Source organism: Schistocerca nitens, chromosome 5, assembly GCF_023898315.1.
Source record: "Schistocerca nitens isolate TAMUIC-IGC-003100 chromosome 5, iqSchNite1.1, whole genome shotgun sequence".
Taxonomy (NCBI): domain Eukaryota; kingdom Metazoa; phylum Arthropoda; class Insecta; order Orthoptera; family Acrididae; genus Schistocerca; species Schistocerca nitens.
The window spans coordinates 459,564,803-459,592,651 of record NC_064618.1 but is presented as its reverse complement, the minus strand read 5'-3'; the positions used below and the strand labels follow the sequence as shown (position 1 = coordinate 459,592,651).

Genomic DNA, 27,849 nt, shown 5'->3' with positions numbered 1-27,849 from the left:
GCTTCCTTCCGTCATAAAATTATCACACAAGGCTGACTGATTGTGCGTGCCTGGTAACGAGAAATAGTTGCATATCGCACGGAATGATATAAAGGCGCTTAACGTAAGTACTGTTTCTTGTAATCTCACCAGATGTCGTGTATGAGGAGAGCAAGCTGTGTGTTACACGAGTGGTTTTTTTCTGAATTAGTACTGTTTCTTCGAGATAAGTTTGTTTTCCTTCGGGAATATCATAATTTTTGAGCTTAGAATATGCTCTGGGATCCTACAACGGAAGGACGTCAGCGGCATTGGTCCATATGCTGTGCATCCGATGTATTACCCACTTCGTATACAGGAATGATCTGCGGTGGTTTCCAGTCACACGAGACAGTTCACTGCACAAGCGAGTCTCGATAAATATGAGGTACGATAGGAGTATCCCGTGTAAAATCTAACTGGAGTTCAGTCAGGGCCTGCCGCCTTCTTCTCGTTTAGTAGTCGCGCAACAGCACTGGGAGTGATAGTAACGATATCGCTCATCTGCAAGTTTGTTATTCTCAGCTCGAACATAAAGAATCTTCTTGAGACCGAGAAGCTTGTATCCACGAATCAGCATTGTTTTTGAAACCGTCGCTAGAGCGAAACTTAGCTTGTCCTTTACCCAAGTGATTTACTGCGAACTATTTATAGAGGGCAACAGACAGATTTCATATTTCTCGAGTTCCGGAAAGCATTTGAAATATTGCTTGACTGCAGACTTTAAACGAAGGTACGATCATATTATGGAATAGGTTTCCAGGTATGTGAGTGGCTGGAAGACTTCTTACGCAGTAGAACCCACTACGTTGGCGTCGACGGCGACTGTTCATCAGAGACAAGGGTATCGGCAGGTGTGCCCCAGGAAAGTGTGAAAGGACCGCTGTTATCTTCCATGTTGTTGTTGTTGTTGTTGTTGTTGTTGTTGTTGATGTTGTTGCGGTCTTCAGTCCAGAGACTGGTTTGATGCAGCTCTCCATGCTACTCTATCCTGTGCAAGCTTCTTCATCTCCCAGTACGTACTGCAGCCTACATCCTTCTGAATCTGTTTAGTGAATTCATCTCTTGGTCTCCCTCTACGATTTTTACCCTCCACGCTGCCCTCCAATACTAAATTGGTGATCCCTTGATGCCACAGAGCATGTCCTACTAACCGATTCCTTCTTCTAGTCAAACTGCCACAAAATCCTCCCCAATTCTATTCAGTACCTCCTCAGTAGTTTCGTGATCTACCCATCTAATGTTCAGCATTCTTCTGTAGCACCACATTTCGAAAGCTTCTATTCTCTTCTTGTCTACACTGCTTATCGTCCATTTTCACTTCCATACATGGCTATACTCCATACAAATGCTTTCACTAAACACTTTGACACTTAAATCTATACTTGATGTCAACAAATTTCACTTTTTCAGAAACGCTTTCCTTGCCATTGCCAGTCTACATTTTATATCCTCTCTACTTCGACCATCATCAGTTATTTTGCTCCCCAAGTAGCAAAACTCATCTACTATTTTACGTGTCTCATTTCCTAATCTGATTCCTTCAGCATCACCTGATTTAATTCGACTACATTCCATTAGCCTCGTTTTACTTTTCTTGACTTTCATCTGACATCCCTTTCAACTGCTCTTGCAAGTCCTTTGCTGTCTGTGACAGAATTACAATGTCGTCGGCAAAATCTCAAAATTCTTATTTCTTCTCCATGGATTTTAATTCCTACTGCAAATTTTTGTTTTGTTTCCTTTACGTCTTGCTCAGTATACAGATTAAATAAAATCGGGGATAGGCTACAACTCTCTATCACTCCCTTCCCAACCACTGCTCCCCTTTCATGCCCATCGACTCTTAAAACTGTCTTCTGGTTTCTGTACAAATTGTAAATAGCCTTTCACTCCCTGTACTTGATCCCTGCCATCTTCAGAATTTGAACGATAATATTCCAGTCAACATTTTCAAAAGGCTTCTCTAAGTCTACAAACGCTAGAAATGTTGGTTTGCCTTCCCTTAAACTGTCTTCGAAGTTCAGTCATAGGCATATTGCCCCACGTGTTTAAACATTTATACGGAATCCAAACATTATTCCACCTGTCTCATACATCTTGCTCACCAGATGGTAGAGTTTTGTCAGGGCTGTCAGTAGTTCCAATGTAATGCTGTCTACTCCTAAGGCCTTGTTTCGACTCAGGTCTTTCAGTGCTCTGTCAAATTCTTCACGCAGAATCATATCTCCCATTCCATCTTCAGCTACGTGCTCTTACGTTTCTATAATATCGCCCTTGTATAGACCCTCTATATACTCTTTCCACTTTTCTGCTTTTCCTTGTTTGCTTGGAATTGGTTTTCCATCTGAGCTCTTGATATTCATAGAAGTGGTTCTCTTGTAAACAAAGGTCTCTCTAACTTTCCTGTAGGCAGTATCTATCTTACCCCTAGTGATATATGCCTCTAAATTTATCCTTTCGCCATCCTTGCTTGGCCATTATGCACTTCCTGTCGATCTCGTTTTTGAGACGTTTGTATTCCTTTTTGTCTGCTTCATTCACTGCATTTTTATATTTTCTTCTTTCGTTAGTTAAGTTCAATATCTCTTCTGTTACCCAAGCATTTCTACCAGCCCTCATGTTTTTGCCTTCTTGATGTTCTGCTGCCTTTACTGTTTCATCTCTCAGAGCTACCCGTTCTTCTTCTACTGTATTTCTTTCCCCCGTTCTTGTTAATCGTTCCCTAATGCTCTCTCCCCGAAACACTCTACAACCTCTGATAGTTTCAGTTTATCCAGATCCCATTTCCTTAAATTCCCACCTTTTCGCAGCTTCTTAAGCATTAATCTACAGTCCGTAACCAATAGATTGTGGTCAGAGTCCACATCTGCTCCTGGAAATGTCCTACAGTTTGAAAGATGGTTCCTAAATCTCAGTCAACGATTATATAACTAATCTATCTTAAACCTTCCAGTGTCTCCATACATAAATAATCTGGTGGACAGGGGGGGGGGGGGGGGGAGAGGGGCAGCAGCAATCTGCAGTTGTCTGCTGATGGTGCTGTGGTATACGGGACGGTATCGAAGCTGTTTGAATGTAGGATGATAAAAAATGACTTGGGCTAATTTTCTAGTCGGTGTGATGAATAACAGCTAACAATAAATGCAGAAAATTGTAATTTAATGCAGATAAGCAGGAAAAACAATCCCGTGGTGTTCGAATACTGCGTTAGTAGAGTGGAGCTTGATACAGTAACATCGAATAAATATCTAAGTGTAACAATAGAGAAGCGATGTGAAATGGAACGTACATGTGGGGATTGTGGTAGGGAAGGTGAATGGTCGACTTCGATTTTTTGGGAGAATTCTGGGAAATTGTGGTTCATGTATAAAGAGACCACATGTAGGGGCGCTTGTGCGACCTATTCTGGAGTACTGTTAGAGTGTTTGGTAACCGTACCAGGTCGGATTAAAGGAAGGCATCGAAGCAATGCAGAGGCAGGCTGCTAGATTTGTTACCAGTAGATTCGAGCAACACGCAAGTATTATGGAGGTGCCTCAGGAACACACATGTGAATCTATAGAGGGAAGGCGACGTTATTTTAGAGGAAAACTGCTGCGAAAACTTAGAGAATCAGCATTTGAAGCTGCCTGCAGAACTATTCTGCTTCCGCCAACACACACATCGCTTAAGGGCCACGAAGATAAGGTACGCCTCATATGGAGGCGTTTAGACAGTCGTTTTGCCCTGACTCTTTTTGCGAATGAAACAGGAAAGGAAATGACTAGGAGTGCTACAGGGTACCCTCCGCCACACACCGAAGGGTGACTTGCGGAGTATGTATGCAGATGTAGATTTGTGGCAGTCAAATATTGGTACAGTAGTATCTTCTAGCGCGATTTCTTTCTTAAATGTGGAATTCATAATTTCTGCTTTCTGTCTTATGATCATTAGTTTCGATGCCAGGAGCTTCGAAAGAGTGAACGAAGGTTTCATTAGCTTTACGTGTGACCAGAACATCCTAGGATTTTCTGATACTTATTGCGCTATGGTCTGACTGTAAAAACAGACTTTAGGCTTGCGCGTGAGCCTTCTTGCAGGTGGACGAGTTGCTATTAACGCTTCTGCATCAGTATCTCCGCAATCTCTTTTGTGGCGAAAGTGTAGTAATTCGTGGTTTCGCAACATTCTACGAATGAGGCGATTAAACTGTCTTCTTTTACTTTACTTGGAACCTACTAACCCACACTGCGGTTTATAGCGTGTCTCAACTTTAACGACAATTATTGTTGTGTGTTTGCGAGATATGAACTAAATATTCTCTGTTCGTCTTTTAAATAAGTTTAGAATGACTCTGAGTAAAAACCTTTTCCGTAATCTTAAATCACAAGTAAAATGGCAATCCCCACATCTTACTTCTAGAATAAAAGTATAAAAATACTTTCTTCATGTTGGAGAAAAGATACTCTCCCTTCAGTACGTTGGAAGTAGTACGAGGGTGAGTCAAATGAAAACCTTAAATATTTTTTAAATGTTATTTATTGTGCAGAGGTGGTACAAAGCTGTATCACTTTTGAACATAATCTCCCCCGCGCTCAATGCAAGTCCTCCAGCGCTAAGAAAAAAATTCCTTTGGTAGTCCGCGCAACCACTCATGATGCACCGCGCGGCGTACCTCTTCATCAGAACGGAACTTCTTTCCTCCCATTGCGTCTTCGAGTGGTCCAAACACATGGAAATCACGTGGGGCCAGGTCTGGTGAGTATGGTGGATGAGGAAGACTCTCAAAATGCACGTCTGTGATTCTTGCAACTGTTGTACGGGCAGTGTGGGGCCTTGCATTGTCATGTTGCAAAAGGACACCTGCTGACAACAATTCTCGTCGCTTTATTTGATTGCAGGCCGCAGATGATTTTTTAGGAGATCTGTGTATGATGCACTGGTGACAGTGGTCCCTCTAGGCATGTGATGCTCCAAAATGACGCCTTTTTCGTCCCAAAAGAGAGTCAGCATAATCTTCCCTGCTGATGCTTCTGTTCGAAACTTCTTTGGTTTTGGTGATGAGGAATGGCGCCATTCCTTGCTCGCTCTCTTCGTTTCCGGTTGGTGTAAGTGAACCCAGGTTTCGTCCCCAGTAACGATTCTTGCAAGGAAGCCATCACCTTCTCGTTCAAAGTGCCGAAGAAGTTCTTCACAAGCATCAAGACGTCGTTCTCTCATTTCAGGAGTCAGCTGCCGTGGCACCCCATCTTGCACACACTTTGTGAAACTGGAGCACATCATGCACAATGTGGTGTGCTGACCCATGACTAATCTGTAAATATGCTGCAGTGTCATTCAGTGTCACTCGGCGGTTTTCCTTCACTATGGCTTCAACTGCTGCAATGTCCTGTGGAGTCACAACTCGTTGTGCCTGACCTGGACTAGGAGCATCTTCCACTGAAGTCACACCATTTGCGAACTTCCTACTCTATTCGTAGACTTACTGCTGTGACAAACATGCATCACCATACTGAACCTTCATTCGTCGATGAATTTCAAAAGGTTTCACACCTTCACTACGCAAAAACCGAATAACAGAACGCTGTTCTTCCCTGGCGCAAGTCGCAAGTAGGGCGGCCATCTTTATACTGATACTGCGACGGCATGTGTACATCTGAACTACGGTGCCACCTACAGGCCATTCTGCACGCTGTTTGTAGCATGCTTACCAACTTACAGGGTAACGGAGCGAAATTTCGCTTTGTTATTACAAATTTAAGGTTTTCATTTGACTCACCCTCGTAATAATCTGTAAGGAAGATTCTAACTAACGATAAGTAGCAGTAATTGTTTATCGATTTCTTGTATCAAAACGTACGAAAAGCCACACGTTAAAGTAGCATCCGTTGAGGAATATTGTTTAATGAAATTAGAGAAGTTAGTGCGCCTTGAGTATTTCTGCATGTATTCGAGACGCAGTAGGACGGTGTCACTCTGCTAGAAACAACCGGCAGGAAGTGTAAGAGTGACTCATGTTGTTTCACGGGAAGTGACCATCACTCACACGCGAAGTATGCGACGAGTTCGGCAGTTAAAGAGATATTCCTAGCACAGTCGCAAAGAAGCGGCGACGTTATCTGGAAGTGCCACATCGGCCACGTCTCCGCTGCGTTCCAGGACGTTGAATCGATCGGCGTCGCAGGGTGTACTGGTAGCGTTGCAGATAAGAAGTTCGGATGTCTGTCCTACAACAGTACGTGGAAACACTGGCTTAGACATGAATTCTTGTGTTAGAGAAGAGTAACGGAAAACCTACACAGAAATACGTATACATGCCTTCCAAAGCACGGCATTTATAATTTCATAACAAAAGCGAAGAGGCGGTTGAAACGCTGCATTTTTGTTTCTAACGAGGTTTCTTGAAATGTCTCTCCGGTAATCAGGATTTAGGTTGTCATGCGCTTTTCTTGTGCTTCCTTTTCTTTGCGCACTTAAGTTAAAATGCTGCTATTACGGTACATTCAGATAGCAAAACTCTGTTCCAGAATTAACCTTTCATCAGCAATGGTGCACTATTATAAAACTTCCTGGCAGATTTTACTGCATGCCAGACCGAGACTCGAACCGGAGCTTTGGCTTTTGCGGAAAGTATTCTTACCGACTGAGCTATCCAAGCACGGCTGACGAACCATCCACCGTATCTCTGCGCAACATTCCGAACTTCACACTGCTGCATACCAAGTGGGGCTAACACTCTTGGAAGAAAGGATATACTGCTGAGAAATGACAGCCGCAGGCTAGGGGAATGAATCTTTCACTTTCCAAGGATATTTGCGCTGTTATATTTCCTGGCAGATTTAAAGCCTGCAATTTCTTCTCTCCCAGGAGTGCTAGTCCCACAAGACGTGCTGGAGAACTGTGTGAAGTTCGGGCGATAGGAAATGAGGTACTGTCGGTGGACGGGTCCTGAGTTGTACCTGAATAGTTCAGTCGGTAAGAGCATTCTCCTCAAAGCCAAGATACCGGTTTCGAGTCCCGGTCCGGCACAAAATTTTAATCTGCCAGGAGTTTCGAAAACATTTATTGTTTGCAGAAAATGTCCTGCAAGTATCTTTACCAGCTTAATGTTCTAGTCTGGTTTGTAATTTGTATCTTCCCTATGTGCAAACTTCTTAAGAAAAGTGAACATTTCAGAGCAGTGAGCTCTTTTTCTGAGTGAGTTGTAAGAAGATGGAATAAATTTCTTCTCTCTGTTGTGTGTGCAGCTAAAGTCTTTGTCTTACAGTTCTGTCATATATCTGTTAAATATGTAAAATACGAGTATATTCTAACATTGATTGCCTCATAAGTAAAATGAAGTGTAGCCCTACTGAATTATATTTTCTGCAGCTAAGAACAATATACAGCCTAGAAAAGTTGGTTAACTCATTACGGGTGCACTCTACAGGCAATTACTATCTGGCGAGTACGTTTCTCCGATTCTACTTCAAACACGTAACCTATGATACATGATAATGGAACATTATAGGAGATGTCATTTGAGAACGCCTAAAAGCTCTGACTTCTTTTAGAAGCACAAATAGTATGATTGATTTAAAACAGGCGTCATCCACGTTACGTTTGAAAGCAAGAACATGGTTTCTCTCTGTCTCGCATATCGATGATAAGTTTGCAGGACAGCGTGTTTTATCTGAGTGGGTCTAGGACAAATATTTTACGCTCGAGTGAAAGTCTTACAACTTGTTTCCGAGAACGCAACACCTTTACCTATTTACCTCTTTTCGATGCCATGCTCTGTGGGTGTTTGTAGCGTAAGTGAGATTTGCAACATAAAGCGCTACAATAAATGGTGTTGCGTCGTAAGTTGGAGTAAGACTCTCGAAGCCAGTTGCATACAATTACGAGTGACTTGTGAAACAGGAAGGAGAGTTACCCAGGTGGATGTTTACTTCTCTCTTACTTTCATTTTTGTATCAACAATCTTCTGACTGGATTGATACGACCCGCCACTAATTCCTCTCCTGTGCCAACTTATTGATCTGAGAGTAGCAGTTGTTCCCCTCGTCCTTAATTATTTTTGGGTCTATTCCAATTTCTGTCACTGTCTACAGTTTTTAATTTCTAGACTCCCTTTAGTACCATGAAGTAGTTTCCTGATCTCTTTAACACATGTGCTATTACCCTACCCGTACTTCTTGTCATCGTTTTCCACATGTTCCTTTCTTCATCGATTCCGCAAAGACTACCTTCAATCTGTATCTTATCAGTCTATTTAATTGTAAACATCCCTGTGTATCACCACATCTCAAACATTCTCGTTCTATTCTTCTCCAGTTTTCCACAGTTCATGATTCACTTCTGTGCAATGCTGTGCTCTAAACACACATTCTCAGAAATTGTTTCCTCATGTTAAGGGCCATGTTTGATACTAGCAGTCTTCCCTCGGTCGGGAATGCTCTCTTTGCGTGTGCTAGTTTGCTTTTTGTGTCGTCTTTGCTTCGTTTGTTGTGTTACTGTTCTTCCAAAGTAGCAAAATTCCCTTGTCTACATTGATTATTTGTAGTTCGTTTCTATCTCTTGAATTTGTCCATTTTAGATAGTTCCCCTTGAATTGCGTTGTTCTGTCGGGACTGGTAGCTACATCTGCGAGATACAACCTTTGAAGAAAACGGGAGAATATTTCGAAGCAAGGTTAGATTTACGGTAAAGTTGGCATAAAACGTTGTGACCTTTGTGATAGAAGAAATAGAATGCGTCATTTTGGCCAAGGATCACCGGCTTCCACGCGTTGTTTTGATTATTTTGTCGTTTCTGGAATGAATTACTGGCTCCACATCTCACACACATTAACAACTTGGCACACGTAATCAGTGTGATTGTTGTTGAAAATGGTTGACATGGCTCTGAGCACTATGGGACTTAACATCTATGGTCATCAGTGCCCTAGAACTTAGAACTACTTAAACCTAACTAACCTAAGGACATCACACACATCCATGCCCGAGGCAGGATTCGAACCTGCGACCGTAGCGGTCGCGCGGTTCCAGACTGTAGCGCCTAGAACCGCTTGGCCACTCCGGCCGGCCCTCAGTTATCCAACCGGGGAAAGGGGACCTATAGTTTGACGTGGAACCAGAACAACGTGTCGTTCCTGGCGAATCCTCACATGATTGAGAGGTAAAGGCCAGGCAAAGGCAGGCTAAAGAAATCCGTGGACCGACCGGGATTCGATCACGTGATATTTCTGTTTCCAGGAACACAGTTTACGCTAGGCGACCAGACGTGACTCATTTGCGTTGTTGCACATATACCAGTGTAAAAAAAGGTCGTAGATATCAGCCCTCGTCACAGTGCATTGTCGAAAAAAAATTTTGTCGTTCCATCTTTGTGGATTCTGTGCGTAGGCATTCATGGTTCGCAAAGTTGGAGTAGAAGATAAGAGCCGTAGAACATATTACCGAAGAAAGTGCGGTGTTAGGGATAAGGAGACTGGCACTGTCCAGAAATGCGTGATATTTGACGCCAAGATCACTTGTTGTGAAACAGTTTACTTCATGACCAATTTCGACAGTAACTAGCTCTCAGTCTCGTCGACTTACTGAGAACATGATTCAATTATAATAATGCAGCTCCACACTAGTTTCTCGAATATATAAAATATGCTAAATGACATAGCCATAGCACAATAAGGAGTACAGGAGCGAAAACATGTACACTAGTAAAGATTACCTATTACCTGGTTTTGCTCGTATGCTCCTTATTGGAGCTATAGATATTTTATTTACCATGTTTTATATATTTGACGAATTAGTGTGGAGCTGTATTGCTATAATTAGAGCATGTTCACAGTATGTCGACTATACTGGTATGAAGTTAAATTTCTGGGAGATCTAAACTCTGAGGAGGACAGCTAGTTACTGTCGAAACTGGTCATGAAATAAGTTATTTCACAGCAAGTGATCTTGGCTTCCAATATTATATATTACAATATTGGATTCCCGCTACAGAAATAGAAAGAACAGGGCCTCAAACAAGTTGAAAATTTGAATTGTGTATACACTAAAGAGCCAAAGAAACTGGGACACCTGCATAATGTCGTGTAGGTCCCCCGCGAGCACGCAGAAGTGCTGCAACACGACGTAGCATGGACTCGATTAATGTCTGAAGTAGTGCTGGAGGGAACTGACACCATGAATCCTGCAGCGATCTTTTCTGAACAGCATGTTGCAAGGCATCCCAGATACGCTCAATAACGTTCATGAATGGAGAGTTTGGTGGCCAGCGGAAGTGTTTAAACTCACAAGATTGTTCCCGGAGCCACTCTGTACCAATTCTGAACGTGTGGGGTGTCGCATTGTTCTGCTGGAATTGCTCAAGTCCGTCGGAATGCACAATGGACATGAATGGATGCAGGTGATCAGAAAGGATTCTTACGCACGTGTCACTTGTCAGAGTTGTATGTAAACGTTTCAGAGGTCTCATATCAGTCCAACTGCATACACTCCACATCATTACGCTGCCTTCACTAGCTTCAACAGTCCCCTGCTGACATTCAGTATCCATGGATTCATGACATTGCCTCCATACCTTTACACATCCATCTGCTCGATACAATTTGAAACTAGACTCGTCCAACCAGGCAGCATGTTTCCGGTCACCAGCATTCCAATGTCGCTGTTGACGGGCGTAAAGCTTTGTGTCGTGTAGTCATCAAGGTTGCGCGAATGGGCCTTAGGCTCCGAAAGGTCATATTGATGATGTTTCATTGAATGGTTCGCACGCTGACACTTGCTGATGGCCTAGCAGTGAAATCTGCAGCAATTTGCTGAAGGGTTGCACTTCTGTCACTTTGAACGATTCTCTTCAGTCGTCGTTGGTCCCATTCTTGCAGGATCTTTTTCCGACCGCAGCGATGTCGGAGTTTCGATGTTTTACCGGATTCCTGACATTCACGGGACACTTGTGAAATGGTCGTACGGGAAAATCCCCAGGTCATCGCTACGTCGGAGACGCTGTGTCCCACCGCTCGTGCGCCGGCTATAACACCACGTTGATAACCAGCCATTGTAGCAGCAGTAACCGATTTAACAACTGCGCCACACACTTGTCATTTACACGGGCGTTACCGGCCGTTGTGCCATATTTTGCCTGTTTATATATCTCTGTATCGGAATACGCGTGTCTATACCAGTTTATTTAGCGCATCAGTGTAGTGTCGTATTTGCCGAATAAACATTCGAGATTATCAGCCAAAAGGGGTACTTATTTTCTATCGTACAACCAGAAAATGGTTCAGATGGCTCTGATCACTATGGGACTTAACATCTGAGGATATCAGTCCCCTAGAACTTAGAACTTAATCGAAGTCTTCAGCAATTTGCTGAAGTGTTGCACTTTTGCCAAGCTGAACGATTCTCTTCGGTCGTCGTTGGTCCCGTTCTTGCGGGATCTTTTTTCTAATATTCACGGTACACTCGTGAAATGGTCGTACGGGAAAATCCCCACTTCATCGCTACCTCGGAGATGCTGTGTCCCATCGCTCGTGCGCTGACTTTAACACCACGTTCAAGCTCACTTAAATCTTGATAACCGGCCATTGTAGCAGCAGTAACCGTTGTCTTATGTAGGTGTTGTCGACCGCAGCGCCGTATTCTGCCTGTTTACGTATCACTGTATTTGATTACGCATGCCAGCACCAGTTCCTTCAGCGCTTCAGTGTATAACAAAAGCAAACACTAATTGCATAGTACCCCTAAGTTTTCGTTGCCCTGAGCATTAGCCATGCCGAATTAAAATTGGGCACTGTGGAGAATATTTCGTTGTGTTGCTGGTTACGGATGTTTCGTTCCGGCGCTGATATGGTTGTTTTGTCTGTGCAGGACGTTCGAGAAGGTGCGGAACTACTTCGCGCAGCAAAGCGAGAGCATCCCGATGTCGTTCGTGCTCGGCTTCTACGTGAGCATGATCGTGAAGCGCTGGTGGGAGCAGTACCGCCTGCTGCCCTGGCCAGACTCCCTGGCGCTCTTCGTCAGCGCCGCCATCCCCGGCGTCGTAAGTACCATCTGTGTCCCAGCTCCACGTGCCTTCCGCTGCAGGCGGCACTAGTGTTGTACCGCAAGCGGAGTAGACAGAACATCACGCCTCTGGCAGTAGACATGAGCGGCAGGGTAGCCTTGCTTGTCGTCCGCCGCGCGCGCTCTTAAACGCTGGAACACCGGTTGAGTCAAGGTGGCCCCATTTCAAATGGCTATATCTCACGGGCTTATCTGTATGCATGCGACAACATGCGTACCTAATATGTTCCAAAACGCCGCGCTTAAAAACGTACTGGAAAATCTTCCACGACTCAAATAATCGAGTTCTGTCGGTGATTGATAGGTAGGGTCAAATGTTTTTGGATAGCCCATGAGCTAGGGACTATTTGTATACCCAGCAGAAGAATCGTCTTTGTGCCACTATTATTGAATTTATGAAGGAGAAAGGGGTGCAGGAACGAAAATTAGTACATCTGGAATGGATTGCAGACTTCGCATTTTAATTGAACTCAACGCGGTCTAACGCACGGCTTTCCGGGCGGTAAGGAGCGCCTGGTCCCCGGCACGAATCCGCCCGACGGATCTGTGTCGAGGTCCGGTGAATCGGCCAGTCTGTGGATGGTTTTTAGGCGATTTTCCATCTGCCTCGGCGAATGCGGGCTGGTTCCCCTTATTCCGCCTCAGTTACACTATGTTGCCGATTGCTGCGCAAACCAGTTCTCCACGTACGCGTACACCACCATTACCACGCAAACATAGGGGTTACACTCGTCTGGTGTGAGACGTTCCCTGGGGAAGGAGGGGCGGGGGTGTCCACCCGGGTCCGAACCGAACAGTAACCCTGGGCTCGGTGTGGGGGCGGCGAAGGGGTGAAGTGGACTGCGGTAGTCGTCGTGGGGTTGTGGACCACTGCGGCTGCGGCGGGGACGGAGCCTCTCCGTCGTTTCTAGGTCCCCAGTTAACATACAAGACATTGCAAGGTAACTTCTTTCCGATTTGATATGGATGCATTTAAAAAGAAAATAGACTTCTAGAAGGACGTATTCTGACAAAGGCAGTCCATAAGCTCACTGCCCTTAAAGAAAGCGCGAGGTGTGAAGAATTCATTGTGGATTTGCAAGAATTACGATAGTTTCATAAAGGTTTTGAGGACACTGTCACTCTTACATCTGTTTTCGAGACCGTTTGCCATTTCAGTCGAAAGCGCCCCTGTACATGCGCAAATGTAGCTGATTGACCTGCAAGTTAATTCTAGTTCTGATTACAAATCTTTTTAAGTTAAAACTGTCCAGAACGTCTGCAGCGCTTTTCCCAGATGGATTCTTCAAGTCTCCATAATGAGGCTACAAAAGTGCTAGAATACATTGATCGGCATATTTGTGTGAAAGTACCTTTCCGGTTATGTAACTAAATAAGTGACAATTACATGGTAACTAGAGTGCGAAACTCTCTGAAATTGTCTGTTTTTGGCCGTATGCCGACTGGTTGCCGCAGATAAAAATTATGTCTTAATAATTAATTTTATACTGAATAATTAATAATTAATTACTACTGCAAACTTATTTTGTTTGTGATCTATGTTATTGAGAAATGTGAAAATAAAACCAGATCGTATGCAGTACGACTGTACTGCCATTTAAATGCGGCGCTTTCGCTGTTTTCCTCTCTTCCCCCTCCTCACGCTCAGACAGCGCGGTGTGGCGGTGGGGGAAATGTGAAGCGAGGCTGAGCGCTTTGGCACTCGGGCCCGGGCATGGCCCGTGGGCCGAAATCTTGGCCACCCCTTGTTCAGAGCCTTAGGATTTGGGACGAGCTGTTAACTATAGTCCAATTAAAATAACTTGATAATTGACACTTAACGCATTGTAGCTGGTTTCCTCCAATCAAAGCGCTAAACGTCACGCCAAAACCACTTGCTGTTGCCAAACAGCCATAACAATTAGTCAGTTCACTTCCAACTCCTTGTCCACCTTTTTTCTTGATGTGTTTGGTTCCCGAATTCTGGGTCTGACCCTTGCGTTTAATATCTCATCACATATGATAACCACACGATAAAACACACACACACACACACACACACACACCGATCCTAAGAAATACACAGCGTTAATTAAACAGTACTGGATCCATCTGCACGAGATGCGATTCAGCACCTCACGTTCAGTTATTGTAATCAAAGAGATCGGCTTACATGACACTGCTTGAAGCCGAAATTTTGAAGGCTGCTGCAATCAATCTTTGCAACTGGGTCACCATAGTCGTAAATACAACAATCTTCTGTAGTGAAAGGAAGGAAAATATATTTGCTTAACAAGAGTGATAGGGCACAAATCGCAGAATATCTGAGTGACCACCATCAAACGTTCATTTCTGAGGAAGAGGATGTGGAACAAAAATGGAAAAAATTCAGAAACATCGTCCAGTACGCCTTAGATAAGTTCGTACCGACTAAGGTCCAAAGCGAGGGGAAAGATCCACCGTGGTATAACAATCATGTACGAAAGGTACTACGGAAACAAAGAAAGCTTCATCATAGGTTTAAGAGTAGTCGAATCATAGCTGATAAGGAAAAGCTGAACGAAGCGAAAAAGAGCGTAAAGAGAGCAATGAGAGAAGCATTCAACGAATTCGAACATAAAACATTGGCAAACAATCTAAACAAGAACCCTAAAAAGTTTTGGTCATATGTAAAATCGGTAAGCGGATCTAAATCCCCTATTCAGTCACTCGTTAACCACGATGGCACCGAAACAGAGGACGACCGAAGAAAGGCAGAAATACTGAATTCAGTGTTCCGAAACTGTTTCACTGCGGAAAATCGTAACACGGTCCCTGACTTCAGCCGTCGCACGGACGCCAAAATGGAAAATATTGAAATAAACGATATCGGAATTGAAAAACAACTGCTATCACTTAGTAGCGGAAAAGCATCCGGACCAGACGAGATACCCGTAAGATTCTACAGTGATTATGCTAAAGAACTTGCCCCCTTTCTATCAGCAATTTATCGTAGATCTCTAGAAGAACGTAAAGTACCTAGCGACTGGAAGAAAGCGCAGGTCGTTCCCATTTTCAAGAAGGGTCATAAATCAGATGCGAATAATTATAGGCCTATTTCGCTTACGTCAATCTGTTGTAGAATAATGGAACATGTTTTATGTTCTCGTATTATGACGTTCTTAGATAATACAAATCTCCTTCATCATAACCAACATGGATTCCGCAAACAGAGATCATGTGAAACTCAGCTCGCCCTATTTGTCCAAGAAATTCACAGTGCCGTAGACACTGGCGAGCAGATTGATGCCGTATTCCTGGACTTCAGGAAGGCATTTGATACGGTTCCGCACTTACGTTTAGTGAAAAAAATACGAGCTTACGGAATATCGGACCAGGTTTGTGATTGGATTCAGGATTTCCTAGAAGAAAGAACACAACATGTCATTCTTAACGGTTCAAAATCTGCAGATGTAGAGGTAATTTCGGGAGTACCGCAAGGAAGCGTGATAGGACCTTTATTGTTTACAATATACATAAATGACTTAGTTGACAACATCGGTAGCTCCGTGAGGCTATTTGCAGATGACACGGTTGTCTACAAGAAAGTAGCAACATCAGAAGACTCGTACGTACTCCAGGAAGACCTGCAGAGGATTAATGAATGGTGCGACAGCTGGCAGCTTTCCCTAAACGTAGATAAATGTAATATAATGCGCATACATAGGGGCAGAAATCCATTCCAGTACGATTATGCCATAGGTGGTAAATCATTGGAAGCGGTAACGACCGTAAAATACTTAGGAGTTACTATCCGGAGCGATCTGAAGTGGAATGATCACATAAAACAAATAGTGGGAAAAGCAGGCGCCAGGTTGAGATTCATAGGAAGAATTCTAAGAAAATGTGACTAATCGACGAAAGAAGTAGCTTACAAAACGCTTGTTCGTCCGATTCTTGAGTATTGCTCATCAGTATGGGACCCTTACCAGGTTGGATTAATAGAAGAGATAGACATGATCCAGCGAAAAGCAGCGCGATTCGTCATGGGGACATTTAGTCAGCGCGAGAGCGTTACGGAGATGCTGAACAAGCTCCAGTGGCGGACACTTCAAGAAAGGCGTTACGCAATACGGAGAGGTTTATTATCGAAATTACGAGAGAGCACATTCCGGGAAGAGATGGGCAACATATTACTACCGCCCACATATATCTCGCGTAATGATCACAACGAAAAGATCCGAGAAATTAGAGCAAATACGGAGACTTACAAGCAGTCGTTCTTCCCACGCACAATTCGTGAATGGAACAGGGAAGGGGGGATCAGATAGTGGTACAATAAGTACCCTCCGCCACACATCGTAAGGTGGCTCGCGGAGTATAGATGTAGATGTAGATTACTTAATGGTTAGTGTATAAACCTGACGTGGTGGGACGTCGTAAGTTCGAATCTCGTCAAATGCAGTGAATTTTTTTATTTTTCTAAATCTAATCAAAAGACTTTTATCATCTTTTTTACCTAATTAATTGGTTTAAATGTAATTTTTTATTTCTAATACTTTGCCGCGTCATTTTCATCATCGTATTGACTTTTCTCATTTGCTCTTATTTTTCTTCCTATGATCCTTTTTCCCTTTGGAATACGCTTGTGTCGCGTATAATCAGCAACCTAGCGCCAATCAGAACTCCTCGTCAGTTGGTAACACGGTATCCCGTGTAACCGGTGTGAGGATAAAAAAAAAAAGTGTGTGAAATCTTACGGGACTTAACTGCTAAGTTTATCAGTCCCTAAGCTTACACACTACTTAACCTAAATTATCCTAAGGACAAACACACACACCCATGCCCGAGGGAGGACTCGAACCTCCGCCGGGACCAGCCGCACAGTCCATGACTGCTGCGCCTTAGACCGCTCGGCTAATTCCACGCGGCCCAGTGTGAGGATATTTCAGGCAACAAATGACAGCGAGAAATTACAGTTTGCTTTTAGCGCTGAAACTGAAATTTTGCTGCGGAAAATGGCTACGCAGAGAAACATATTACGAAACTTTACTGTCTTGCGTTTTCTTGTAGAGGTTAAACGTCATGAACAAAGTAATCGTGATTTTAGTACTGCCGCGGATTGTTGATTGACGTTTTCTCGGATAAAGTGCACATCACGAAGTTGTGGTTAGGTTAGGACAAGAGTTTAAATTCAGGGATACAAAAAGCGTCGTCCGTCGCAGTTCAGTCACTGGTCACTTAAAATCAGCAGACGACAGGCCATCTCCCATTTCCGTCATATCTCGCGGCGGCCTCTTCCAGCACTGATCCGCGTTACACGTTTAACAGCGTTTGTGAAGTGATCCGCCATGTTTGCGTGTCGCCTGTAACCGAGAGGTAGCCGGCAGCGGATGTGGCAGCACTGTAATAGCAGGTGACAGACTATCAAGTAATTGTAATCGGACTACAGTCTGATTTATCTAACAATACTTTTAGGCCTGGAAACAAAGACGGACAGAGACCGTGCCTAAGTTTGGTGGTAGGTGACTGGCTGTACGGTGAGACCGCGCTGGTGAAAGGACCTGCCGTCGTGAATGGGACCGCGGCCGGAAAGACCTTTGGACTCCAGAGGTTGTCTGCTGGCTTGTGCCCGCGGGCCTTGAAGCCACGGAGGGGCGACCTTGCGAAAGAAGTTCGTGCAGGTCACGCCGAACCGTAGTACAGGCTCCATTCACATCACTGTGACCACTGCCTATGTTCGACATCAGCGTAGATAACATCTCAGACAGCAGGTGGCAGCACTAGCAGTGTAGGGTATATAACAGTTGTGTGTGTGTGTAGGGGGAGGAGGGGGGGGGATGATGCAGAAAACAGTACAGTTGTTGTCGTAATGCGGAAACGGAGTGATTTATCTGACGTCCAAAAGGGTATGATCATAGACTTCCTGTCTAAGTGGGAAAGCATTTTCGTAACGGCCAAGTTTTTAAACTGTTCGCGTGTCGCCATGTTTAAACTATACCATGCATGACAAAATGGCACTATCCAAAATTGGCGCCGAGGTAACGGTGGGCCATAGATGACGGGGGGGAACGACGGCTGCGGAGACTTGTGCTGGCAAATAGACGTGCAACTGTTGAGCAGCTGACAGCCCAGATGAATCAAGGGGCTACCAGCAGTGTCTCCTGAACGACCGTTCGTCGAATGTTGCTGCGTGTCGGCCCTCCACAGTAGGCGCTGAATTTATACGCCAATACCGCAACTGGATGTTTACTCAGTGGTGAGGGGTAGCCTTTTCAGACCACAGATGGCCATTGGCGTGTACGGCGTGAAACTTGTGAAAGGAAACACCCTGCAACAATTGTCGGGAGGGTCCTGGTCGGAGGAAGGATCGTTATGGTTTGGGGAATGTTTTCGTGGCATTCCCTGGATGATCTCGTCATTCTGGTAGGCAGGGTGGATCAACACAAGTATGCATCTCTCCATGGGGACCATGTCCACCTCTACATGCAGTCTGTTCTTCCTCAGCACGATGGCATATACGCAACGTGTCAGACAGCCCACAGTGTACGAGGTTGGTTCGAGGAGCACCGGGAGGCGTCTACTGTACTCACCTGACGACCAAACTCCCCGGATTTAAACCCAGCCGAGAATCTGAGAGACCACCTCGATCGGGCTGATCGCGACATGGAACCTCAACCGAGAAACCTAGCGGATCTGTCCCGGCACTGGAGTCGGCATGCCTCCACATCCTTGTCGGTACCTTCCAGAAACTCATTAACACTTTTCCTGTACCTTTCTCACCGATCCGCGCTACAAAAGGTGGTTATTTCGGCCTTTGACAGGTGGTCACATCAATGTGATTGGACAGTGTACATCGCCCATCCGAATATTCCAGACGTGCACAGCGGCCATGTCTCAGTGCGAGCATAGGAGACAGACAAGGACAGCGAATAATTTCAGATTTATAATTGACATTCGGAAACAAAAGAAAATTCGGTGTAGGAATCCATGGAGAGGAAATAAAAACATTGAGGTTCGCCGATGACATTATAACTCTGTCAGAGACAGCAAAGGACCTGGAAGAGCAGTTGAACGGAATGGACAGTGTCTTGAAAGGAGGATATAAGATGAACATCAACAAAAGCAAAACGAGGATAATGGAATGTAGTCGAATTAAATCGGATGATGCTGCGGGAATTAGATAAGGAAATGAGATGCTTGAAGTAGTAAATGAGTTTTGCTATTTGGGCACCAAAATAACTCATGATGGTCGAAGTAGAGAGGATATAAAATGTAGACTGGCAAGGGCAAGGAAAGCGTTTCTGAAGAAGAGAAATCTGTTAACATCGAGTATAGAGTTAAGTGTCAGGAAATCGTTTCTGAAAATATTTGTATGGACGATAAATAGTTTAGACAAGAAGAGAATAGAAGCTTTCGAAATGTGGTGCTACAGAAGAATGCTGAAGATTAGATGGGTAGATCACATAACTAATGAGGAGGTACTGAATAGTACTGAGGAGAAGAGAAATTTGTGGCACAACTTGACCAGAAGAAGGGATCGGTTGGTAGGACATGTTCTGAGACATCAAGGGATCACCAATTCAGTATTGGAGGGAGCGTGGAGGGTAAAAATCGTAGAGGGAGACCAAGAGATGAATACACTAAACAGATTCAGAAGGATGTAGGTTGCAGTAGGTACTGGGAGATGAAGAAGCTTGCAGAGGATAGAGTAGCATGGAGAGCTGCATCAAACCAATCTCTTGAATGAAGACCACAACAACAAACAATTGACATTCCTGGCTGTGTGAGACATTTTATTCGCTCCCAATCCTCACATAGTAATTTAGTATGTAAATTTTAGTTGATGTAAGAGGTGTTTATTAATTTTTTTAAGTATTTATGTTCTGACTTGATTAACATTTAATACAGTGGTCCTCAGTAGTAAGGCGTCATACAAAATTGAGATTATTTTCATTAATTCTATTTTTTAATGACTTTAATACTACATAACGCAAACGAAGCGCCTTCTGCGCGCCAACTGTGTGAACCGAGCGCAGTGTTTCGGGCTGACTATAGTAGTAACAGTCCTGGTGAGGGTCGAGTGAGCGCGTCCAGTTAGAGAGGCTAGTTGCAACGGTGGTAGGCGGGAGGCACATTTAGCCACTTAGCTGCGCGCCGTCTATGTAAATATTTAAATGTATCGCTTCTCTGAGAGCAATGCAGAGTAGAATGTGTAAATAGGAAGTTTACTTTGTTGAGTGTTTTACGTAAAGTCGTTCGAACAAGCACCTTCTGCCAGGCACTTAAGTGTGATTTGCAGAGTATCCATGTAGATGTAGATTTATTGAATGTTAGCAGTTCATGGATTTGTCTACTACGTCGTTTCATTTATCAAAACCCGTTTTCATCCTTATTTGCAACTTGACCTCTTCACTCAGTAACATTGAGAGCCTCAGCCCACTCGCAAGTAAGTTTCTTAAGGCTTCACATCAAGAAACAGAAACCAATGTGCTGAATAATTTTTCTGGCTAGGACATGTGTAGAAGACGCAAAGTGGGTGAAAGTACCAATCTGGACAGTCGTATGTAATGTGCAGTAATACAGAGAAAGGAATACGCAGGACGCTAGTCGCAACTCTTGTTTCCAACCGGTGTAAAAAGTAACCGATCAGTTTCGAAACAACTGACGCTCACCCCCTGTCTCCGTATTGTTCCACCGATAATACAGGAAGATAGAAGGAATCTTACGGCTTATGTCCGATCGATGGCAAGATCTTTACATACCCAATAGCAATTCTGATCTGACAACGACGGGAAATAGGTCGATTCCTCTATCAAACGGACGCTGTCCATTCCTATCATATTTCCTCTCCCTTAACTTGAATTCCATTTCCAAATTTCTCCTCGTTTTTTTTTTTATGCTTGTTCAATGGTCAGATTGAACACCACCGGGGCCAGACTACAACCAGGTCTCACTACATTTTCAATCACTGCATCCCTTTTACCTGCTTCGTCTCTTATAAGCACATTCTGCTTTTTGCCAAATTTTTAAATAACCTCTCCCTCCTTGTATTTTATACTGTTACCTGAAGAATTTCAGCTTACGTATTCCATTTAATAAAGTCAAAAGCTTTGTCTAAATGTACAAATGTTATAAATGTGAGTTTGCCTATCTCAACATATCTTTTAAGACAAGCCGTATATTTAGTATTGCTTCGGGTGTTCCTACAGTTCTCCAGAAGGCAATCTGATGTCCCCCAAGGTCGCCTTTATCAGTTTTTCCCTTATTCTGGAAATAACCATAACTAATTAAACTGATGTTTAGGAAATATTCAACACCTGTCAGCACCTGCAACTTTTTAAGCCTGATGATATTTCACCATTGTCAAGTATCTTGCTCGCCTTGTAGAATAGTTTTGTCATGGTTGGCCTCCAACCAGTGAGTCTAAGTGGCACACAACCAGTTTTTGTGTCTCACGATAAGTATTGATTGGTCGAATAAGTCGCTGTGGTTTGTCATTCGGCGGGTAGCTTCCAGTGGTGACACACTTCTCGTCGTAAATTGGCAATATGCACTGGTTGCTGTCTCCAGCCCCGTAATCCCTAACTTTAACGTGCCGCAGATGCCCAGAATTTTAATAATAGTAATAAAATGTATAAAAATATTTTAATATAAACAATAATAATTTGTTCAGGGCATAGCTTACTACATCGCTTAACTATAACTTCTTAGAACCTGCAGTTCAGAAAAATACAGCATTTGAAAAGAATTCGCCGAGCGGTTATAGGCGCTACAGTCTGGAACCGCGCGACCGCTACGGTCGCAGGTTCGAATCCTGCCTCGGGCATGGATGTGTGTGATGTCCTTAGGTTAGTTAGGTTTAAGTAGTTCTAAGTTCTAGGGGACTGATGACCTCAGATATTGAGTTCCATATTGCTCAAGGCCATTTGAACCATTTTTTTTAAAAGAATTCGTCCAAAAATAAGTAAAAGAAGTAAGTTGGTGACGGCACTGACTTAAGAAGTATAACAGCAGCAAACTTTCACAACTTTGACAGTATTATTATTTACACGATACAGAATCTAAGTGCTCTCACCATTTCCAGTATTTCACGTAGCCCTACGACTGAAAACACAACTCTACAGTTAACGGGAATACGAGCATGGTTATAAGGGGAATGTTCTTTCATTTACTCCTTTTCACCGATTTTCGGACAGTCAGTCTTTCTGTCTCTCATTACTTAATGAAGCTTCTTCCAATTTCTGTGTTCCTCACTGAATTACTGTGGTGTGCCCATCCTCGTTGTCGACACTCGAACCATTTCTGGTTGGTTGCTGGCAGCAAGTGCTGTGAGTTCGTGAATGGTAGGCCGCACTCAAGAGATTGAGAAGTACTGTGCTTGTACCACAGTGTGTAATTTCTAGGCTTCCTTGGAAATTTCGGGAGCCTTCGTTGTTGTGGTTATTTACTCTCCGGGAGTAGCTGAGAAATTTAGAGATCGATGTATGTAAAATATAAACGTTTCTACCAAAAAGTTCTTTCCGGGTGCGGTGTTGTTATACCCATCACCATTCAACGAAACACTATTGATATGGGCTTTCGGTACCGAAGGCCCTCTCACGTACCCTTGATGATAGCACGATACAAAGCTTTACGCTTTGCCTGGGTCCTGCAAAACCGACATTGGACTGTTGATGGCTGGAAACACGTTGCCTGGCCAGACAGTTCTCGTTTCAAATTTATCAAGCAGATGGACGTCTGCAGGTATGGAGACAACCTCATGAATCCATGGTCCCTGCATGTGAAGAAGGGACAGTTAAAGCTGGTGGAGGCGCTGTAACGGTGTGTGTGTGGGGTGGGGGGGGGATGGGGGGGGGTGCAGTTTGAGTGATATGGGACCCCTAACGCGTCTAGATAAGATTGTGACAGGCGAAACGTACATAAGCAACCTTTCTGATCACGTGCATCCATTCATGTCGGACTTGGGCAATCCCAGCAAGACAATGCGACACCCCACACGTCTAGAATTGTGCTACAGAGTGGCTCCAGGAACACTCTTCTGAGTTTAAACACGTCCGCTGCCCACCAAACTACCCAGAAATGAACATTATCGAGCATATACGGAATGTCTTTCAACGTGCTATTCAGAAGAGGTCTCCATCCCCTCCGTACTCTTACGGATTTATGGACAGCCCTGTAGGATTCGTGATGCCAACTCCGTCCAGCACTATTTCAGACATTAGTAGAGTCCATGCCACGTCTTGTTGCGGCGCTTCTTCGTGCTCGTGGGGCAGTACACGATAATAGGCAGGTGTACCAGTTTCTTTGCCGCTTCAGTATAGAAGAAAGTAGTAAGACAACATGGGAAGATCATGACGAACAATTGCAAATAACGCGGGTGTCGCTAAACTTCACTGAGCAGTTTACCTGACCTGTTATTTACACATCCGTGAAGCCTGTTTCTTCCACTCACAAGTATTACATCACACTGACGCCTCGTGGCTCCTGTTTCCAACCGCAGACGAGTGGCGGTCGCAATGGCATACGGTCCAGCGGAGTCGAGTAAGGCGCGCACGGAAGCACGCAGGTGTGGCGTGTCGCGGGCGGAGGGTGTCGCCGCGCGACCGCGGAGAAAGTGGGCTCGTCCTTTCTCTTGGCAGGCGGGCGGTCGGCAGTCGGCGGCCGGCCGGCTATTTCGGCCGCGTGTGGCCCGTCTGCTGGAGTGCGGCATCTCGGCGCCTCGTCAGCCAGTCATCCCGGCGGGCCACGCCCACGCAGCGCGGCGCCAGCAGCCAGGCGCCTGCGCGGAGCGGAGCGGCACGTGAAGGAACGCGCCCCGGCTTGATTGCTTTCTACCCATACGGATTTCACCTCACCTCAACGTGCATGCCGTCAAGTCCTCCATTTCTCGCAACACTTCACAACCACGCAAAATTTTTCAAAAACTACTCTATCTGGTCAAAAGAATCCGGACGCCTCTTACTGGATATCATTACATTGGCGTAGAGATGTTGGTATTCCGGATTTGTTTATCGACTGTCATTTTTTACACTACTGGCCATTAAAATTGCTACACCACGAAGATGACGTGCTACAGATGCGAAATTTAACCGACAGGAACAAGATGCTGTGATATACAAATCATTAGCTTTTCAGAGCATTCACACAACGTTGGCGCCGGTGGCGACACTTACAACGTGCTGACATGAGGAGTGTTTCCAACCGATTTCTCATACACAAACAGCAGTTGACCGGCGTTGCCTGGTGAAACGTTCTCCTGATGCCTGTAACGAGCAGGAATGCCTACCATCACGTTTCCGACTTTGATAAAGGTCGGATTGTAGCCTATCACGATTACGGTTTATCGTATCGCGACATTGGTGCTCGAGTTGGTCGAGATCCAATGACTGTTAGCAGAATATGGAATCGGTGGGTTCAGGGGGGTAATACGGAACGCCGTGCTGGATCCCAACGGCCTCGTATCACTAGCAGTCGGGATGACAGGCATCTTATCGGCATGGCTGTAACGGATCGTGCAGCCACGTCTCGATCCCTGAGCTAACAGATGGGAACGTTTGCAAGACAACAACCATCTGCACGAACAGTTCGACGACGTTTGCAGCAGCATGGACTATCAGGGCGGAGACCATGGCTGCGGTTACCCTTGACGCCTCGTCACAGACAGGAGTGCCTGCGATGGTGTACTGAACGACGAACCTGGGTGCACGAATGGCAAAACTTCATTTTTTCGGATGAATCCAGGTTCTGTTTACAGTATCATGATGGTCGCATCCGTGTTTGGCGACATCGCGGTGAACGGACATTGGAAGCGTGTATTCGTCAGTGCCATACTGGCGTATCACCCGGCGTGATGGTATGGGGTGCCATTGGTTACATGTCTCGGTCACCTCTTGTTCGCATTGACGGCACTTTGAACAGTGGACGTTACATTTCAGATGTGTTACGACCCGTGGCTCTACCCTTCATTCGATCCCTGGGAAACCCTACATTTCAGCAGTATAATGCATGTTGCAGGTCCTGTACGGGCCTTTCTGGATACAGAAAATGTTCGACTGCCTCCCTGGCAAGCACATTCTCCAGATCTTTCACCAATTGAAAACGTCTAGTCAACGGTGACCGTGCAACTTGCCCGTCACAATACGCCAGTCACTACTCTTGATGAACTGTGGTATCGTGTTGAAGCTGCATGGGCAGCTGTACCTGTACACCCCATCCAAGGTCTATTTGACTCAATGCCCAGGCGTATCAAGGCCGTTATTACGGCCAGAGATGGTTGTTCTGCGTACTGATTTCTCAGCATCTATGCACCCAAATTGCGTGAAAATGTAATCACATGTCAGTTCTAGTATAATATATTTGTCCAATGGATACACATTTATCAGGTGGATTTCTTCTTGGGGTAGCAATTTTAATGGCCAGTAGTGTATTTGTAGTTCACTAATGCTATCTGGGTTTAACTATTGTCATTTGGAGATAGTAAGTAGAGCCGTGGACGCTAGAAAATGGAGTGCCAAGTGGAGAAACAGCAACATTTCCGACAGTTTCTGCTGTTTGACTTCAGCAGAATGATGACAGCAGCTGAGGCAGCCAGAAACATTTGCACCGCGTATGACGATAACCCCACTGGTCAGAGCACAGCTAGGAAATGAATATCTCCTTTGAAGGAGGATCGTTGTGACATTAGCGATTCTCCACGTTCAGGAAGACCTTCGGTGTTTGATGATGATCATTTAAACGCATTAATCCACAATGATCCAAGTCAGTGTACTCGAGAACTGGCGAATGCGATGAACTGTGATGTTCCACCATCGTACGGTATTTCCATGCAGCGGAGAAAGTTCAAAAATCGGCTGTATGATTACCGCATGCTCTAAGGTAAAGTCACAAAAATGAGTGGGTGGCCATATCTACATCTCTGCCTGCTCGTCATCAATTGTCTCATGAACCACACCGACCACTCTTGTACTGCATCGTTATTGGTGACGAAAAATTGTGTCTTTGTGCTAAAATAAGGAAAAGGAAAGAATGGTTGAGCTCAAACAAAGCAGCAACTCCCGTACAAAGACTTGCGTACGTCTACAAAAGATAATGTTACGCATCTGGTGGAATAGAGACGGTGTGGTGTACTATGAATTGCTCCCCCGAGGTGTATTCATCACTGATGACATTTATTGTCAACAACTGAGACGTCATGAAGATGGAATCGAAGAACAACGACCAGGAAGACTGCGTGAAGTGATGCTACTCCACGATAACTCCCGCCCGTATTTTGCTAGACTGACGAAAAAAAACATGCACTGGAGTTGAGTGGAGAGGTCAGTCCGCACTTGACCATATTCATCTTGTGCACTTAGATTTTTACTTTACCGGCTCTCTGTCGAACAACATTCTAAGACCTTCCTTTCCGAAAGAAAGTGCGCTCCGAACACAGCTCGACGAATTCTTAGCCTCAAAATCAAGTGATTTCTACAGTAGCGGAAACGAAAATTGCGTTGGCAGACAGTTGTAAATAGTGAAGGAGAATATATCATTGATGACTAAAGTTTCTATGATGTGTGTCTGTTCTGTTTAGTAAGCGTATGGAGAAACTCTACGAACTTATACACAAACCCAGTAGTGAGGGGTGAGTCAACCTATCGTCTTTAACATGTCGACTCTGTTGGGGACAGTTTCAGTGATGTGACTGAATATCTGTGGGGGTATGGCAACCCGTTCTTATTCAAGAGCCAAAACAGAAGAGATATTCGTTGGACGCTGGGGTATGAAGCGAAATTGAAGTTGTAATTCATCCCAAAGATCTTCGTTTGGATTTAAGTCGGGAATTTGACCAGGCCAGTCCATTTCACGATTGTTACTGCCCACAAACCATGGAATTTGGAAATTTGTGGTAAGGTCTTATGGGACGAAACTGCTGAGGTCATCGGTCCCTGAGCCTACACACTACTTAAGCTATCAAAACTGACTTACGCTATGGACAACACACACACACTCACGCCCGAAGGAGGACTCGAACCGCCGACGGGGGGAGCCGCACGGACCGTTACAAGGGCCCTAGACTGCGCGGCTACCCGGCGCGGCCACAAACCATGGTCACACAGATCTTAATTTATAACAGGGTGCAGTGTCATGCTGACGCAGTCATTGTCTCTGAGCTGTTCCTCTACTGTACGCCGTACATAATGCTATAAAATGTGTTTATACTCTTCTGTATTTAGCGATTTCGTAAGCGCAGTAAGGGGACAACACCCGAACCAAATACATTAACACTACCTTCTTTGAACGTCGCTGTTGGCACCACACATGTGGACAGGTAACGTTCTCCAGGTATTCACCAACTCCATATCCTTTCATCTGATTGCCACAGATTATAGCACGATTCATCAGAATAAATCAGTCGTCTACAGCCTGGTGTCGCTCTTTACATCACTTCAAGAGTCAGTTAGCATTTACTTCAGAGATGTGTGGGTTATGACGAGCTACTCCACCATGCTTTTTAACTCCCTGCGCACAGTCATTGTGCTAGGTGGACGGCTAGTAGTACTCTGGAACTCAGGAGTGATTAATTCCGCTGATTTCATACTATTTTTAATAACCACTCTACGCAATGCTGAGCATTCCCTGCCCCTCAGAACATGAGGTCTGCCTCGTCTCGGGTTACCTGTGGCTGTTCCTTCGTGTTTCCACGTCAGTCACATTACCAACAGTCGACATCGGCAGTTTTACAACGATTGAAATGTCCCTGATTGAAAAACGAGCACTTAAATTTTTCTGTGCGAGCCCTGATTTCTCTTATTTTATCGTGATGACAAAAAAAAGGCTCTAATCACTATGG

The 27,849-nt window shown here is 44.6% G+C and overlaps 1 protein-coding gene across 1 annotated transcript in view; it reads left to right on the top strand.

Moving 5' to 3' along the window:
• The window catches only part of LOC126259782 (bestrophin-4), a 568,776-nt gene that overhangs the window by 266,011 nt on the left and 274,916 nt on the right, over positions 1-27,849 (top strand). Inside the window, exon 3 of the mRNA XM_049956790.1 lies at positions 11,862-12,033. Coding sequence (XP_049812747.1) covers positions 11,862-12,033 — 172 coding nt within the window. The remainder of the gene's footprint in view (positions 1-11,861; positions 12,034-27,849) is intronic.